The sequence below is a fragment of the Caretta caretta genome, chromosome 3 (assembly GCF_965140235.1).
Source record: "Caretta caretta isolate rCarCar2 chromosome 3, rCarCar1.hap1, whole genome shotgun sequence".
In the NCBI taxonomy this organism is placed as follows: Eukaryota; Metazoa; Chordata; order Testudines; family Cheloniidae; genus Caretta; species Caretta caretta.
In genome coordinates, this window is record NC_134208.1 from 199,734,557 (window position 1) to 199,752,662 (window position 18,106).

The window sequence follows — 18,106 nt, forward strand, 5'->3', positions numbered from 1 at the left end:
GAATGTGAAATGTGCTAGATCAGAACGGTAGCCTTTGTTGTTGGCTTTGCATAGGTGCAAATAACTACACCAGGTGCAAGGCAGTACAGAATCAGTTGCATTCTCTTTGCTTGTTGAATACCTGCTCAAGTGTTGGCCTGGTCGCTGGCTGATAAGGGGATTTGCACCCTAGAAGATTTTCGTATAGTGCAGTTGTAACATTGTAATATTTAGGGCTGGCACTAGCATGTGAAACTATAGTGTAGGTGGCCACAGATTCATTACATTCTTCTTTTACCCTGAGATACCTTTTATATCCAAGGGCACAATGGGAATTTTAATCATAAATGACTGTCAACATTTTTTCAACAAAATATAATAAATAATATACGTTTTATATCACTATTCATTAGAGAAGCTTTAAGCATTTTTTGTCAATTGTCACAACAGCCCTCTGAAATAGATTTGATTATACTCATTTTCCAGAGGGGTAAGAGGAGGTACATTTAAATCACTTGTCTAAAGTAGGACAGGCCACTATCAACCAGGAATAGAACAGCCCAGATTCAAGATTCCCTGCTCAAATCCCTAGACCACACATACATTCATGCATACAAATAAATCTGTATAATACTGTATAGTAATTACAACACACCCTTTTGCTGCTTTTCAATGCATACAAATAAATGAATTAATTAGGAATCTCTTAAATAAATGTTGGGTGCGCACATACATGTGTATTTAGGGAGACACTGGCACTAGCCATCAGGAATCTAGGGTCCCTGTGTCATGGAAATACAGTGTGACCATAGACAAATAAACTATGGGTCAGAGTCATTGGTATGCCCTTGCTGCTTTGTGCTGCTCCACTAATGCAATGCAGCTGTAAACCCAGTTCAGCCCGCTGAGTAAGCTGGACTTTTGGGTTGGCCAAAGGAGCCAGAGTGTAGCGGCGGTTCTGTCATATATATATCTAATATATAAAATGTGTGTGCGTATGTACATTTTATAGATACACCTACATGTTACAAAAGTCTTTTGGACAGAACTTTCTTAAAATTGGGTTTTTATAAACCAGACAAAACACAATAGCTTGTTATGCTGGGGACATGGAGGCAACCGGATTAGAGTTCGCAGTTTCATAAAATTGGTTTTAATAAAATCATGGTTTACCTGAACACACACTCTCTCTCTGGCAAATAAAACCCCATGTACTTTCTATATCCGTCATGCTACCTGTGAGCTGCCGAGGGACATTATACAGGAAGTGGAATGACTCCAGCTGAAGATCTGCTGGAGCTCAGTTGTGCAGAATGCAGTTGTACACTTACAAAACAATGCACACATTTCCTTTTTGGAGAAACAAGCCATTGCATTTACACACTACTTCCCCTCTGACTATGGTCAGAAAAATTGAGACGAAATGACTGGGAGGTCACTTCCACTGGGAAGTTCCACGGGAATCGTGTAGAAAGAAGCAATACAGGTATGCAGTTGTTGTAACAAAATAACTCTCTGGGAAGGAGATAAACAAAAATATGCTGGACAGCTTTGTCTTACATTCATTTTAATGGTGGAATCAAAATGATTACTCCAACAGATTATTCACTGCACTTTCTACAAACTGAGAATTAAAATAGATTTCATATGCTTGAAATGATAAGTGACAGTTCACGGGCTGTACGGATCCAAGTAAAACAGCGCTGTGTATCCAATAAGTGGGAATAAACAAGGTGCTTTGGAGCAGTTTAAAGACAATTAGCTATGCTTGGAAGATCCTATCACTGGCTAAGTATTAACAGGACTTTTTTTTTAAAAGCACATTAACTTTAAAAGCAAAAACTAAACGAAAGGAAACAAAAGAGACTTTCCAAAGGGAGCACTTCAGAATCAGTCCTTCTTTGCTATTTTTAAATTGTAATAAGATGACCTCTCTGGGTATTTCAAGCAGATGTAACCTGAAATCCCATAGGAATCTAATTTAAAAGATTACTCAGAATACAAAGTTATTTTTAAGATAGTATAAAAAGATCTTTGAATTTTCAGTTAACCCTGCTATATTTTTAATGTGTTCGCTATTAGACAGTCTTATTACAGGGTACTTTAAAACAATAAGGATTGCACATCTCAAAGTAAGTAGCATTAATTTCTTCTTAAAGCTGGGTTAAAATACAAAAAACCTCCACTTCCACCAATTATTAAACAATTATATTATTCTTTCTGACAGGCCTAAGGAAAATGGATTTAGTCACCCTCCATTCTGCTGCAGTTTTCCCAAACACACCACTCTAATGCAAACTGCAAGGTGTTAAACTCATCTGATACAAATGGATTATTAATAAAGTGTGTACTATATACTTCCACAGAGATTTCACTTCTCCAGCTCTGGAGTCCAAGTATTTCTAACATGCCCATCATTGCAGAATTCAGCTGTCAGACTGTGTAAATTCACATTAATGAAGTAAGTTTGTGCGTGATGAAACTTGACAAAGAATCAAGTTCCCACAGGAGGACAAAATACCACTACCTGCCAAAACAGAAGTATTTTCCCCTTGCCAGGTGCTTCATGTGTCATTTACCACCAGCCTTTTCTGCTGTACTCCCAAGGTGTCTGTATTGCAATGGGGAGCGGCAGAGCAGTGGAATGGGACACAACAGCACAGCACCCTTTAGGGTCCACAGGAGTGGGAAACTGTGACTTGAAATTCAAGCTCAGGCAAGAACTAACATTCCAATAAAAACTGGGGAATCAAGTTCCAAGTTCAGTACGCCCTCAGAGCTGGGTAGCATTGGATGGGTTGTAGCAGGGGCTGGAAGAGAGGAAAGCTCAGAAAGAGAGAATAAATAGGTGGCCACATCCCATTCATGTGACTTCACTCTCGTTGCTAATGGGAAGGAAGGAAGTGATTCTATTTTACACTGAGTAACCCTGCCACACTGGCAGGTCTGCATGCGTTACTGACCTGGCATTTGTCAAATCAATGGAGACCAACAAAAGGGCTTTTCGGTGAGGAAGAAGAAAAAAAAAAAAATCTGTGCTCCCAAAGGAAATATGGCACTGGTTTTAAAAATCACCTCACATTTTAGAGGACCTCCAATGAATTAGTTTATTTGAGTGCAATGGTGCATTTGGCTGCAGCTCTGACACCAAGCTAAAAAGCAACCACCATACACTAATGGCAACAGCTGCTGTGGTTACTCCTTTAAACAACCTCTTGCCTTACCAATACTAAACAACTGTACAAATGCAGCATGAAATGATGCAGGGGTTGAAAAATGGGCCAAACTTCTGCAGGGCTAACAGATCACAGAAAAGCCAGTAAGAGAGTCCTTCTTGTATTACTCGCAAAGGGCTTACATACATCACAATAGCAGTGAATGGTGTTACTTTAGCAGTTATTTAAAAAAATAAAAGTATTTGACAACTTTTGCATAGATCTTCTAACTAGAACTGACTGTTTTGTGGCTCTATTTGTTTCTAGTGTACTGGATCCAATACCTTTATATTCAACAATGACCTTGTAGTTTCATAGATATTAAGGCCAGAAGGGACCATTATGATCATCTAGTCTGACCTCCTGCACAATGCAGGCCACAGAATTTCACCCACCACTCCTAAAAAAGACCTCACACCTATATCTGTGCTATTGAAGTCCTCAAATTGTAGTTTGAAGACCTCAAGGAGCAGAGAATCCTCCAGCAAGTGACCCGTGCCCCATGCTACAGAGGAAGGCGAAAAACCTCCAGGGCCTTCCAATCTGCCCTGGAGGAAAATTCCTTCCCGACCCCAAATATGGCGATCAGCTAAACCCTGAGCATATGGGCAAGATTCATCAGCCAGATACTACAGAAAATTCTTTCCCGGGTAACTTGGATCTTACCCCATCTAAAAACCCATCACAGGCCATTGGGCCTATTTACCATGAATATTTAATTACCAAAACCATGTTATCCCATCATACCATCTCCTCCATAAACTTATCGAGTTTAATCTTAAAGCAAGATAGATCTTTTGCCCCCACTACTTCCCTCGGAAGGCTATTCCAAAACTTCACTCCTCTGATGGTTAGAAACCTTCGTCTAATTTCTAATCTAAATTTCCTAGTGGCCAGTTTATATCCATTTGTTCTTGTGTCCACATTGGTACTGAGTTTAAATAATTCCTCTCCCTCTCTGGTATTTATCCCTCTGATATATTTATAGAGAGCAATCATATCTCCCCTCAACCTTCTTTTAGTTAGGCTAAACAAGCCAAGCTCCCTGAGTCTCCTTTCATAAGACAAGTTTTCCATTCCTCGGATCATCCCAGTAGCCCTTCTCTGTACCTGTTCCAGTTTGAATTCATCCTTCTTAAACATGGGAGACCAGAACTGCACACAGTATTCCAGGTGAGGTCTCACCAGTGCCTTATATAACGGTACTAAAACCTCCTTATCCCTACTGGAAATACCTCTCCTGATGCATCCCAAGATGACATTAGCTTTTTTCACAGCCATATCACATTGGCAGCTCATAGTCATCCTATGATCAACCAATACTCCAAGGTCCTTTTCCTCCTCCGTTACTTCTAGTTGATGCGTCCCTAGCTTATAACTAAAATTCTTGTTATTAATCCCTAAATGCATGACCTTACACTTCTCACTATTAAATTTCATCCTATTCCTATTACTCCAGTTTACAAGGTCATCCAGATCCTCCTGTAGGGTATCCCTGTCCTTCTCTAAATTAGCAATACCTCCCAGCTTTGTATCATCTGCAAACTTTATTAGCACACTCCCACTTTTTGTGCCCAGGTCAGTAATAAAAAGATTAAATAAGATTGGTCCCAAAACTGATCCTTGAGGAACTCCACTGGTAACCTCCCTCCAACTTGACAGTTCACCTTTCAGTAGGACCCGTTGTAGTCTCCCCTTTAACCAATTCCCTATCCACCTTTCAATTTTCCTATTGATGCCCATCTTATCCAATTTAACTAATAATTCCCCATGTGGCACAGTATCAAACGCTTTACTAAAATCTAAGTAAATTAGATCCACTGCGTTTCCTTTATCTAAAAAATCTGTTACTCTCTCAAAGAAGGAGATCAGGTTGGTTTGGCACGATCTACCTTTTGTAAAACCATGTTGTATTTTGTCCCATTTACCATTGACTTCAATGTCCTTAACTACCTTCTCCTTCAAAATTTTTTCCAAGACCTTGCATACTACAGATGTCAAACTAACAGGCCTATAATTACTTGGATCACTTTTTTTCCCTTTCTTAAAAATAGGAACTATGTTAGCAATTCTCCAATCATACGGTACAACCCCTGAGTTTACAGATTCATTAAAAATTCTTGCTTATGGGCTTGCAATTTCTTGTGCCAATTCTTTTAATATTCTTGGATGAAGATTATCTGGGCCCCCCGATTTAGTCCCATTAAGCTGTTTGAGTTTCGCTTCTACCTCAGATATGGTGATGTCTACCTCCATATCCTCATTCCCATTTATCATGCTACCATTATCCCTAAGATCCTCTTTAGTCTTATTAAAGACTGAGGCAAAGTATTTGTTTAGATATTGGGCCATGCCTAGATTATCCTTGACCTCCACTCCATCCTCAGTTTTTAGCGGTCCCACTTCTTCTTTCTTTGTTTTCTTCCTATTTATATGACTATAGAACCTTTTACTATTGGTTTTAATTCCCTTTGCAAGGTCCAACTCTACTTGACTTTTAGCCTGTCTCACTTTATCCCTACATATTCTGACCTCAATAAGGTAGCTTTCCTTACTGATCCCTCCCTTCTTCCACTCCCTAGTTGGTGTAGTAACCTTGGGGCAGGGCTAGTTTTCTTAACACTGTGATTATACTACCCGTAACCCCACCTCCCCAGGAATAACAACAACAACAAAAATGTGGACAAGCGCATAACTGACATGATACAGCAATTGCTTTCTTTACCGCTATATAAAACAGGGCTCACAGGAATATCATTTCAAACTGTTTTCACAGGCTGACTTTCAGGCCTGTAAAGTATACTTCTACAATTTATAGGAAAAATGTCTTCATTTTTTGATGTGTTATTATTGGTCTGTGTGTATGTCCCAGAAAACACTGGACAGCAGGACCAAGATTTTCAGAAAGAGGAGCCCAGAGCTGGGATCCTAAATCTATATTTAGGCACCTAAGTAAGCAGCCTGAAATTCTGGCCACATATTTAGGTGCTTAAATTGAATTAGGTCCTAAATGAATTTAGTAGCCTAAAGTTAGGCTCCTGTTTCTGTAAAATCTTGGTTTTCTGGGAGAGAAGGCTAAGTTTCTCAGGCCCAAGACCCCACTGTCACTACTGGTATGCCATTGCATGTGTTGTACAGTTTTCAGACACCACATCATCCAGTGAAAAGGGAGCTCAGAATGACAACAATTATTTATTTGTATGGGGAAGCCAGGAAAATGTTACTCCTCATTTATCCATTCTTTGGCTTTAAGCATTCAATAACTTTCCTGCCAGGGAATGTATCCCCCCTGTCCCCCTCTATATTCTGTGGTTTACATTGTTATTTGTAAATATATATATATGTATAGTGGCACACTATGTACCTCAGTCTGCAGCTCCAGGCCTTTGTACAGCTTCCCAGACTACCCTCCTCTAGGAATTCATGAATATATAACGGGAAGACTTCTAGTAGCAGTGGGGGCAAAAGACATATCTGGCTTTAAGACTAAGCTTGATAAGTTTATGGAGGGGATGGTATGATGGGATAGCCTAATTTTGGCAATTAATTGATCTTTGACTATTAGCAGTAAATATGCCCAATGGTCTATGATGAGATGTTAGACGGGGTGGGATCTGAGTTACTACAGAGAATTCTTTCCTGGGTGTCTGGCTGGTGAGTCTTGCCCACATGTTCAGGGTTTAGCTAATCGCCATATTTGGGGTTGGGAAGGAATCTTCCTCCAGGGCAGACTGGCAGAGGCCCTGGGGGGTTTTCACCTTCCTCTGCAGCGTCAGTCATGGGTCACTTGCTGGAGGATTCTCTGCACCGTGAAGTCTTTAAACCATGATCTGAGGACTTCAATAGTTCAGACATAGGTTAGGGGTTTATTACAGGAGTGGGTGGGTGAGTTCTGTGGCCTGAGTTGTGCAGGAGGTCAGACTAGACAATCATAATAGTCCCTTCTGACCTTAAAGTCTATGATTCTATTAGAAAGCATGTATTCAACATACAGTCAATTTACTACCGAGGCCTGTTGAATACTGGAATGGCGCTAGGTCCAAATCTGTAAACATTTGGAACATTACAACTCGTCTACGAAGTAATGGAGCATCAGCTTTGACACATTTTGTTGTTTCCTAATAATGTCTGTGACTAGCTAAAGTACATCTTTATCTTTAGGTATGGATGCCTAATAGACAGATATATACATTGGTAAATTTGTGGGTGGATGGGTATAGAGTGCCAGGAATGTATTTAATAAGAGAACTTGTTATAATAGTGCATTATGTTTTTGTAAACACATGTTTTAGGCAGATCAATATTTCACTAAATTATTTTGGTTAAACATGACTTCTTATTAATGCAGATTTTCCTTTGAGACACTAAATTAAATTGCTAATTTTTTTCTTCCTAACCCTCTGTCTTTAAGATGCAAGTGACTTGTAACAGGTTATTCCAAAACCAAGAAGATGATTTTGACTAAAAGCATATCAGATTTTTGTGGAGAGAAGGACTTTCTACTCAAGGTGGCTGCTGCTAAAATTAACATTTAATTCTTTGTTTTCTGAACAGAGGGCCAGATTTTGATTTCTAGGTGAGAATTTAATCTACAGTCATTCCACTGTAATCTGTGGAATCAGTTGAGATTTACACTAATGTAACAAATGAGAACGTGACCATAATTTCCAAGATACTAGCTTCCTGATAGTCACATTGCCAGTGGTTGGCTACAGAATAAAAGAGGTAAAACGCTGCCCAAAACCAAAGAATGAAAAATATCTATATGATAAGAGGATGAAAGAAAGACATCTGTCTGCAGTGTCATAAGAAAACTATGATTCTACCTCTAGCTTTGTGCAGTCAGTGGCATTCATAGAGGGGTTCGGGGGAACTGGGATCTGTACATCCAGGTAGGCAAAAAGTATCCAGAATCTCTCTCCACATAACAGCACGATGGGTTGGGATACCACACAGAGGAAGGGTATAAGACGAAGGCAGTGACTAAAGGACTGAAGCAAAGCTTAAAGCTGACTTGGTTGGGTTAAGCCATTTTCCATAGTGTGTAAAATATCAGTCTTAATGAAGTGTGTACCTGAATGTTGGGGTTTTGCCCATTGATGTCTGCTTTTGATAGGTCAGGAAAGTTTGGGAGATCCAGGAGGAAGGATCTGGGTCCATCTCTTTGTAATGATGTGTGTCCATTTTCCTGCCTGAATCGCTGTTTGGGGAATGGCCTGTGTGCTGCCTGGTGGTCAGGATATTGTCTTCTGTCATTAGGGTTTAATGTGAAGCTGGTTTTGGGAGCAGAATGGCCATCGGGATCCAGGGTGTTCTGGGGAGAAAGGAATACAATCAAACAACAAACAGTAACAATAAAACAACCCAGCCTTGGCTACACTGACCCCTATCTCCAACTTTTAATTGATGAAGATAATCAAACAGACAGCATGTGTGCAACCAGCAGAATACCAGGACAACATTGCTCAGGCAGCCTTTGTACATTCTGCAAGGTGCATATAAATCCTTACATGTACATCCCAAAGCTAGGAACCCAAGTACATAAAATATAATGCTAGAATTTTCCTAAGAGCTCGGCATCCAACTCTCAGGGAATTGTTCAGTTACAATAGTATAAATCTGCAGCCAGACCAGATGAGATAAGATTCAGTGTTACTTGGGTACCCGTGCTCCTTCAGGATCTTTGACAATCTCAGCCTTCCAGCAGGTCCTTCAACATGGACATGGGCATGTAACTTTAGGCACCCACACGTGAAATGATTGGCCTTCACACCCTGAGCTGCAAAAATGTGGTGCAAGATCAAAAAGTGCTTTTGAAAATCATGCCCCACGTGTTTTCAATGACCTAAAACAATGAAAAGGAATCATTATAGTAAAGTGGCTTGGTTTTGTCCCACAGCCAAATCAAAACAGAAGTACTGAATGCAAAGTTCACGTTGGACTTTGCAGGGTTAAAAGATCATCACACTGCTGAACTGGACAGCTCTTACTCATCTGCCTTCAAACTCACTTAGACACATAGACTTATAGACTTTAAGGCCAGAAGGGACCATCATGATCATCTAGTTTGACCTCCTGCACATTACAGGCCATAGAACCTCACCCACACCACTCCTGTAATAGACCCTTAACCTCTGGCTGAATTACTTATGTCCTCTGATCATGATTTAAAGACTTCAAGTTACAGAGAATCCACTATATATTCTAGCGTAAACCAGAAACTGACCTGTGCCCTCTACTGCAGAGAAAGGTGAAAAACTCCCAGGGTCTCTGCCAATCTGACCCAGGGGAAAATTCCTTCCAAACCCCAAATTTGGTGATCAGTTAGACCCTGAGCATGTGGGCAAGACCCAGCCAGATACTTGATAAAGTGTACTCAGAGCCCTCCCTATCCCATCACTGACGGTTCTAATCCTCCATGCTATTCCTCTTTGGTCTTGAGCATCTTCCTTTCTGTGGGATCAAATTTTCATGTTTTCTTAATGGTGGGATTGAATTTCACCAAGGTTCGGGTCAGGGGTTAATGCTTCTGCTTTTGTTGAGTGTGTTTTTGCAGTGTATCTTACAGAAGGCTGCCTTCTGCCCAGTAGCTGGGTTGCCAATGTCTTTGACCTAGCCAAAGTGACACATTTTGTATCAAGATAAACCACACCTCAAACATGGCCAGGAGTCAGGACTGTCCTAGGGACCCAAGGAAAAAAATAGCAATCAAATTCCATCTTCTTACGTAGCTTTAAAATAACAGGGCAGTGGACAGATTCAACACTGATTTTGCTTTTGACTCTGAATTTTTAGGATTGAGGTTGCAGGCATGATTGTCTGAGGATCTTTAATTTCCAGTTCACAAAGACAGAAAGCCTGAATGGGGTAAATGTTTTAAAATGAAATGGCCACATGTGTTTCTACTGTAGCATGTTTCTGACAGTGATGCTGGTTAAGCACAAGCTCCACCTCCTTCCCCTGGCTCAAATTAAGCTTCCATGCCTTTTGTGAAGATCTGAGCTAATAACTTCAGTGAATTTTCATTTAAATATTTTTTTGCTAGTCATAAGAGCTCCCAATTGCATTTTGACAGCTTTTACAATATAATCTGCACACATTAGAACAAAACATTCAGTGAATTAAAAAAATTAAAGACGAATCTGGGATCAAGAGAAATCTGCTCTGAAAATAAAGATTAAGCAGATTTCCCTCCCCTTTATTAAAAAAATAACAGAAGCAGAGTGGGTTGAATTTAAAATGTCCTTTCAGCATTTTTGTACCACAGCTTGTGATTAGAAGGGTTATAACATGGAAGCACAGTATTTTTTAAAAGCGCCAGATTTAAAAATTAATATTGGGTAGTTTAAGGATTAGGGCTCGTCTTCACTATCGGCTAAATGGGCGCCGCTGTGATTGATGCAGTGGCATCGATTTAGTGGGTCTGGTGAAGATGCAATAAGTCGATGGCAGAGTGCTCTCCCGTCGACATAGCACATTGTAGACACCCACTGTAAATGGATCTAAGCTATGTTGACTTAAATTACGTAATTTATGTAATTTAACTAGAGTAACTTATATTGACTTACCTCATTAATGTAGACTGGGCCTTAATAGTGTTAAAACAAAACCTAAACATGGGGACTAAACTACCTAGTCCTCCCTGTCTGTGCTGGAGGATAATGGCAAGGTTTTTGGAGACCAGATTATATCCTCCAAATTAACCTAGTCATCTAGGGCCTGATCCAAAGCCCACGGGAATCTGTGGACTGTGGATCAAGCTTATCGACTTGATCCAAGTCACACTGACATTACTGACTCAACGCTGATACACCCTCAGTGGTGTGGGATCAAGCCTCTAGTGCAGTACAGTAGGTTTCAAGTCTAGTACTGGATAGCGATGTTTAGATGACTAGTGCACTCAGTCCATCTTCTCTGGTTCCTCCTACACAAGCTCTCTTCCCTTTGACAGTGACACTCCTCCCCTCCTGTCTCCTGCTAGCTGCCATCCTTGCGAGGCAGTGTGTCCATGTGGATAGAGTGCTGGATTGGGACAGCACTGGATTCTATTCCTGGTTCTACCACTGGTCTGCTGGCTGACTCTGAGCAAGTTAATTCACTTTGTGGTGCCTCAGTTTCCCTATCTCCAAAATAGAGATAATAGAGACAATGACCTGCTTTGAAAATCAGGTTGAGAGCTACAAGAAAAGGGCTAGGTAGTAACATTATCCTACTTACAGTTTCACTGCTCTTGTACCACAAGGCATTATGGGGCACTTCAAATACTGAAGTCTCATGCTTTCTGACTTGCTTCCTAATCTTGAAAGTCCAGTTTCTAACTCTCAGATGTTGGAGATTAAATAAATATCAGACAATTACTGAATAAAGCTTTTTCCCCTATTTTCCTCCCAAATGGTCATATTGCACTTTTGACTATAAGACACCCAATTTGATGTTGGGGGTCTTGCCAGGTAGAGCATTTTCAGATTATTCTACTATTATGGTATTTGGAACTATTGTGTTATGTTCCCAAATTGAAAGTTAGCCAAAATCTGGATTTAGGTTAATAAAAAAAATTCATGTTGAGGCTGTCTTTATACATCAAGAAAAATCAGGAATGAGTAAAACCAAACATTTTATTTTTCTTCGCACTTATCCTTGAAAGAGAAGAGTTTGTCCAAAAGAGAATGATCAAGCTTTTCCTTTTAACGGGATAAACAAATAAAAGGTTCTGTTATCTCCATGTATAATTTTCCTGTAGTGAGATGAAAATATTCTCTTAAAAGTTTAAAATACTAGAGGATAATAAAAAGAAAAGGAGGACCTGTGGCACCTTAGAGACTAACAAATTTATTTGAGCATAAGCTTTCGTGAGCTACAGCTCACTTCACGAAAGCTTATGCTCAAATAAATTTGTTAGTCTCTAAGGTGCCACAAGTCCTCCTTTTCTTTTTGCGGATACAGACTAACACGGCTGCTGTTCTGAAACCTGTCATTATGCGAGGTAGAGGACAACAGTTATCCAAAAGGTCAGTGACTGGTCTTTATAGCTATAATTCCTTTAAATTAGTGTCATTTTTCTCCTAAACAAAGAGTGAGCAGAGGACAGAAAGGAGAGAGAGGCAGAAAAGTAATCTCAGTAACACATGAAAAACAAAGAGCCCAACTTCCCTCAGTAAACTCTTGCTCAGGGTAAAGCTTACCTACTGTTATCACACATTAGAGAGGCATAATAACGGGCATCTGAGGTAACAAAGTCTTCCCACACACTGAGTACCGTCACAGTGCTAATTATTAAAGATATGCAAACAGGATATGGCACTTACACATCTCCTATATAATTTTAATAGACAGATTGTAAAGTCCAGCCACCTTCAGCTAATGTATGTTTCTGACAGGAATATCAGTTTAAGGCTTTAGATTTCTGTTAGATAATGAGTAATTTACATCAGTTTCTTGGAGCACTATGATTAAACAGTTTCCCAGCCATGTACATCCGACAAAAGACACTATGCTGCTATAAAATAAATTCAGACAGACAGAAACCAATGAAGAAATCTGACATTTTACTGTTTTGGGGCAGGGTATCTGATGCTAGCAATGACTCTTATTGCAAAATTAAATATCAACTTCATTCCTTCCTGTTTTAAAGGGTTTGTCCTACGATTTCAGAAGCATCTTAATTTTCTACACTAATGCAGCCTGTGTATTTGGTCAGCGGGACAACATAGCTTAAGGGAATTAATAATAGATATGCACAGCCTTATATCTCTGTATCAGTGGTTTAAATTCCAAAAGGCTCAGTATTGACCTGTAGCTGTTGTAACAAGGGTGTGACACACAGGAGTGGTGGTAAGAGACTCAAATATATTTCCACCTGACCTGAATTGGGGTTACAAAAGTTAATACCCTTCACATAACAGGAGTCAGAGGCTACCCTTATGCTTACTGCATAATGCATACAGTAGTTCAGTGCTCAAGGTAAGATAAACTGGTGGTTTTAATTCAGTCCTTAGCAGGCAGGTGTCTCCATTATAAAACCATCATCAGAGTTATCGCTAAGACCAAAGGCTGAAAGGAAATGGAGACTGGATTCCCTGGACAGCACAGAGACTATGCAGGTGAGATGAAGGAAAAGGCTTTCAAGAGTTAGCCAGCACCGTAATATTTCCTGTTACTGTGAGATTCTGATAGTTAAGTTAGGTTATAGGCCTTGATAGTGAAGTTAGGTTATAGTCTGGCAGTTCTTCTGGTTTCCTCATTGAATTTGATATTCAAATAGCTACAGCAGACAAAAACACTGGCTTCCAGCTGTGACTGTTAAGAAGGCTCCATCACTTACTACGTGACAATTAGCTGGTGACAATTAGCTGGTGACAGTAGCTCCTGCACCCCTATGACCTCCAGACGGGTTACTACTGGGAATGAGTGCACTGGGCTTTAAAACAAGCTCCAGCTGGTCTAAAACTCAGCATCCTGCCTCACAAGCAACATTGGCTGATTGAGAGCACATCACTCTGATCACTACTTTGGTTGTGCATGTCACACAGGTCTGTTTTGAGTTTGAATAAGCCCCTCCCCCCCAAGTAACATAAGTTACATCGACCTAAGTACTGGTGTGGACAGCACTACGCTGGCGGGAGAGCTTCTCCTACTGACATAGCTACCGCCTCTCACGGAGGTGGATTTAGTATCCCGACAGGAGAGCTCTCTCCTGTCAGCATAGAATGTTTTCCACAGATGGGGTGCAGCTGTGCCATTGTACCGCTTATTGTGTAGACTAGCTCTAAGCTTAACTTCAAGTATTCAAACTCAACACTCTTCATTGCGGAAGATGTTCACAATTTGCAGTCCACATTTCTTCATGGAAAAGTATAGCTGCCTGTCTTGTTTTGGAAGAAGGGCCATTTGAGATAGCAATCTCCAGCCAGTCTCTCTGACGTTATGAAGTCTCTGAATCAGGCAGATGGGTTTCTTGTATAAATGATGCATCCCCTCTAAATTTCTAAGATCGCACCAGTATTTCATTTAATTGAAAAGGATTATTCACACCTTTTACATTTCATAAAATAATTTTAAGCCTTTACGCATGACTGCCACCTGCAAAAACAATTCTCTTTAACCCATGTGGAATCAGATATTTATAACTATTCAAAATGGGAAAACAACTAAGATTTCTGAGCTCTCTGAAGTATGCATAATATACACCAGGGGTGGGCAAACTTTTTGGCCTGAGGGCCACATCTGGGTATGGAAATTGTATGTCAGGCCATGAATGCTCATGAAATTGGGGGTTGGGGTGCAGGAGGGGGTGAGGGCTCCGGGATGGGGCCAGAAATGAGATCAGGGTGTGGGAGGGGGCTCCGGACTGGGGCAGGAGGTTGGAGTGTGTGTGTGTGTGTGGGGGGGGTTGAGGGTGAGGACTCCATCAAGGGGTGCGGGCTCTGGGGTGGGGCTGGGGATGAGTGGTTGGGGGTGCAGGAGGGTGCTCTGGGCTGGGACCCAGGGGCTCAGAAGGCAGGGATCAGGGCTAGGGCAGGGGGTTGGGGTGTAGGAGGGGGATCAGGAACAAGGCTCTGGGTGGTGCTTTCCTCAAGCAACTCCTGGAAGCAGCGGCATATCCTCCCTCCGGCTCCTAAGCGGAGGCGCAGTCAGGTGGCTCTGCGCACTGCCCCGTCTGCAGGCACCGCCCACTGGCTGCAGTTCCCCACCAATGGGAGCTGCAGGGGTGGCGCTTGGGGTGGGGGCAGCATGCAGAGCCCCTGGATGCCCCTATGTGTAGGAGCCCGAGAGGGGACAGGTCACTGCTTCCGGGAGCCGTGCAAGCCCTAGACCCTGCTCCCTGGCAGGAGCTCGAGGGTCAGATTAAAATGTCTGAAGGGCTGGATGTGGCCCCTGGGCTGTAGTTTGCCCACCCCTGATATACGCTGACTGGAGCATATTGCTAATGGCCATATGACTAGGCAATGCAAGCAGATCATTAGAGAGAGAGAGACTGCCACACTAAGGCAGCTTTTGTTTGAGGAAGACAGTAGTGTCCTTGCTCCCCTGATCACAGATAAGGGTGGGATAACAGCTCAGTGCCATGTGTCAGATTCTTATTAGCAGCTGTTCATTTCGGCTCAGTGTGAAGAAAATAAAGATCAAGTGCAGAAAGATTTTTAAGTAATTAGTGGCAGCATGGAGAGCACCCCTGTCTCATTCACTGCCAAAGTTCTATGACATGTAGCAAGTGATGCAAGGGACCAATGAAAGAGGAAGAATGGTGCAGGCTCTCAACTGAGACCCAGAATGTGACCATGGCTCAGTTACTTAAGTGCTTGAAAATCCCGTACCCTAATCTTGCTGTGCCTTAGTTCCTCACCTTTAAAATGGGGAATAATAGTAATTCACTGCCTCCACAGGGGTTTAGTGGAGATCACTGTGCGTGGGACCCAGAGGCTGGGTGAGCCATGTGGGACCTTGACACTGTGGGAATTTGAGGGTGCTGGGCAAGAGCTAATCCTACAGACAGGAGAATTTCCTTATCTGCTATTGCAATGGAAATTTGAGTAATTAAAACATTATTTGGAACTTTCCCCCCTTGCTCTTTTGCATCCCTCCACAACAGTGAGAAGCTAGCAGCATGGAATTGCACAGCCTCTCTCTCCTAGTAGGGGGTAATACGGGATTGAAACAGGAATGGGAGCTCTCCCTCTATTTTTAATAGCAACGGCCAAAGGGGCGGGGGCACTCTCTATATTTTCAGCAGAGGCAGGGAAGCTGTCCTTCCTCTCCCTCATTTTAACCTCTGCTCCCGAGTTGGAAGTTCAGCTGAGGCAGAGAAGTAAAGGGAAGGACAGGAGCAGGATAGGATATCCTGGAGGAACTACTCTTTCTTTCACCCAAAAGGAGATTGTCATAACGGACCTGGGGTATTTGCAGATGATGCAACCCTTGTGGCTCATGGTGTTGATGCCCTACAGCATCTTATTACCGAGTTCTCCAATTCATGCAAAATCTTTGGGCTAGCAATAATCTCGAAGAAGACTTATCATGCACTACAGCTCTTCCGAACGAGTTCCAGATATCACCTTAGATGGTATTCGTCTGGTACCAATTTTGCTACCTTGGCTTTACTGTTACCAGCAATGTAGATCTTGATGCTGAGCTCACGAACAGAATCAGCAAAGCAGCCAGGAACTTTGGTCTTTTGCAAGACAGAGCCTGGAACAATAACAAATTGTCAACTAAAGTGAAAAATCTATATTTATGAAGCGTGTTTTATCCACTCTTGCACTGTATATGGTTCAGAAACATGGATGACTTATGCCAAACAAACAATTTTCATATCACATGCTTCCGTAAAATTCTTTGAATAAGATGGCAAGACAGGGTAACAAATGTGGAAGTGTTAAATAGTACTGGTATGTCATTCAGGGGAATGTTTATTAGTAAGAAAAGACTCGGTGGCTTGGATATGTCAAGTGAATGCTGGATTATAGGATCCTGAAGTGAGTGCTGTACTCTGAAGCTCATGAAAGGTCTAGAAAGAGAGGCAGACCACTGCACAGACTTTGGGATGTTTGAAAAGATGACTTAGATCTTTTGGAATCTCTGTGGATGATTGGGAAAGGAGTGGAGAACGCTGCTCTGGTTGGCGGAGTCAGCTTGTAGATGGAGCGAGGTATTGCGAGGCAGACTTGATCAAGCTTTGTGATGACTGGCATCAGAGGAGGAAAGAATCTGCGGCTTGGATTCAGAGCATAGCTAGTGCATGGGTATGTCCTACCTGTGGACAGGACTGTCACTTGTGCATCGGACTCAGCGCCATCAAAGAACTCATTGGCACGCACACCATGCTCTGTAAAGAGTGACATTGAGTTTTGGAACATTTGCTTGAGCTCCATAGCCTAGAGATGAATGAATTTGGAAGCCAAAGTGCAACTGACATGTCAAACAGCCCCCAAGTGGCATGGAAATTTATCACAGAAACCTCTGTTCAGCTGCACTGATTTATATTTTTGGTATTCTCCTTTGTCAACATCATTTTACAAGCTATTTCAAAGATCCTAGGCTGAAACTTGACTGTACACCACTGCACTTTCATGATGCACCTGTACAGTTTCCTCAACCACCAAGAACTAATAACATTTATTTATTAGGAAACCTCTCAGATGCTATTAAAGATTATATTGCTTTCAGAGCCTAAGTAAGGCCCAGAGGCTCAACAGAAAATCATTTTAGTCATTAGGTTTCATTCCCCACCTGCCTTAACAGACTGTTTTGATTTTGAAGAGCTGTTATATGTTTCCAGAGATAGTGACTGCTGAAGAGAAGCCAACTGTGGTTTTAAAACACAACTGATGTTTAGCACTGTGTGTTAAGGCATACTATGCATCAATTTGGTACAGTAAGGTTAGAATGATATTGTATCAAATTAAAACTTCTAAGGAAGGTTAAGAGAGGCAGGATTTAATGACCCACTGTCACAGTGTGAGTTGGGGCTTTACAGGGTTCACCTGGGCCTGGTTTCTATGATCCTACACACTGACTCAAATAGAGCAGGTGAATGAGTGCAGACCTGCTATGAAATATAAGAGGCAGAACCATTTCTCATTGTGGGAGAGAATGGATAGAAGCAGTGCTGTATCATGTGGCTCTCTATGAACTGGGGAAGTGACTGGAGGAGCTTCCCTATTGAAAAGGAAGTGCTTCTGTGTATGGAAGAAGGTACTATAGTAAGTGGCTCTAGCAAACAGTGGCATAGGCAGCCTGCCAATTCAGGGTCCCAGTCTTGGGTATACTCTTCTCCACCTGGATATGAAACAAAAATCTCTGTACTGAGGGGGAGGGGCTGAAGGAGTGTTTTTAGATTAGACTCTTTTCCTTTGCCCTGGAAGGGGAAGAGCTTTATTTTAGCTAGAAATATCCTATCCCTGACAACCCCACAT

At 41.7% G+C, this 18,106-nt stretch overlaps 1 protein-coding gene across 1 annotated transcript in view; it reads right to left on the bottom strand.

The window, feature by feature from the left end:
- Nucleotides 1–18,106, bottom strand: part of ISM1 (isthmin 1) — a 71,978-nt gene that overhangs the window by 13,917 nt on the left and 39,955 nt on the right. The window contains exon 2 of the mRNA XM_048842609.2: nt 8,269–8,508. Coding sequence (XP_048698566.2) covers nt 8,269–8,508 — 240 coding nt within the window. The remainder of the gene's footprint in view (nt 1–8,268; nt 8,509–18,106) is intronic.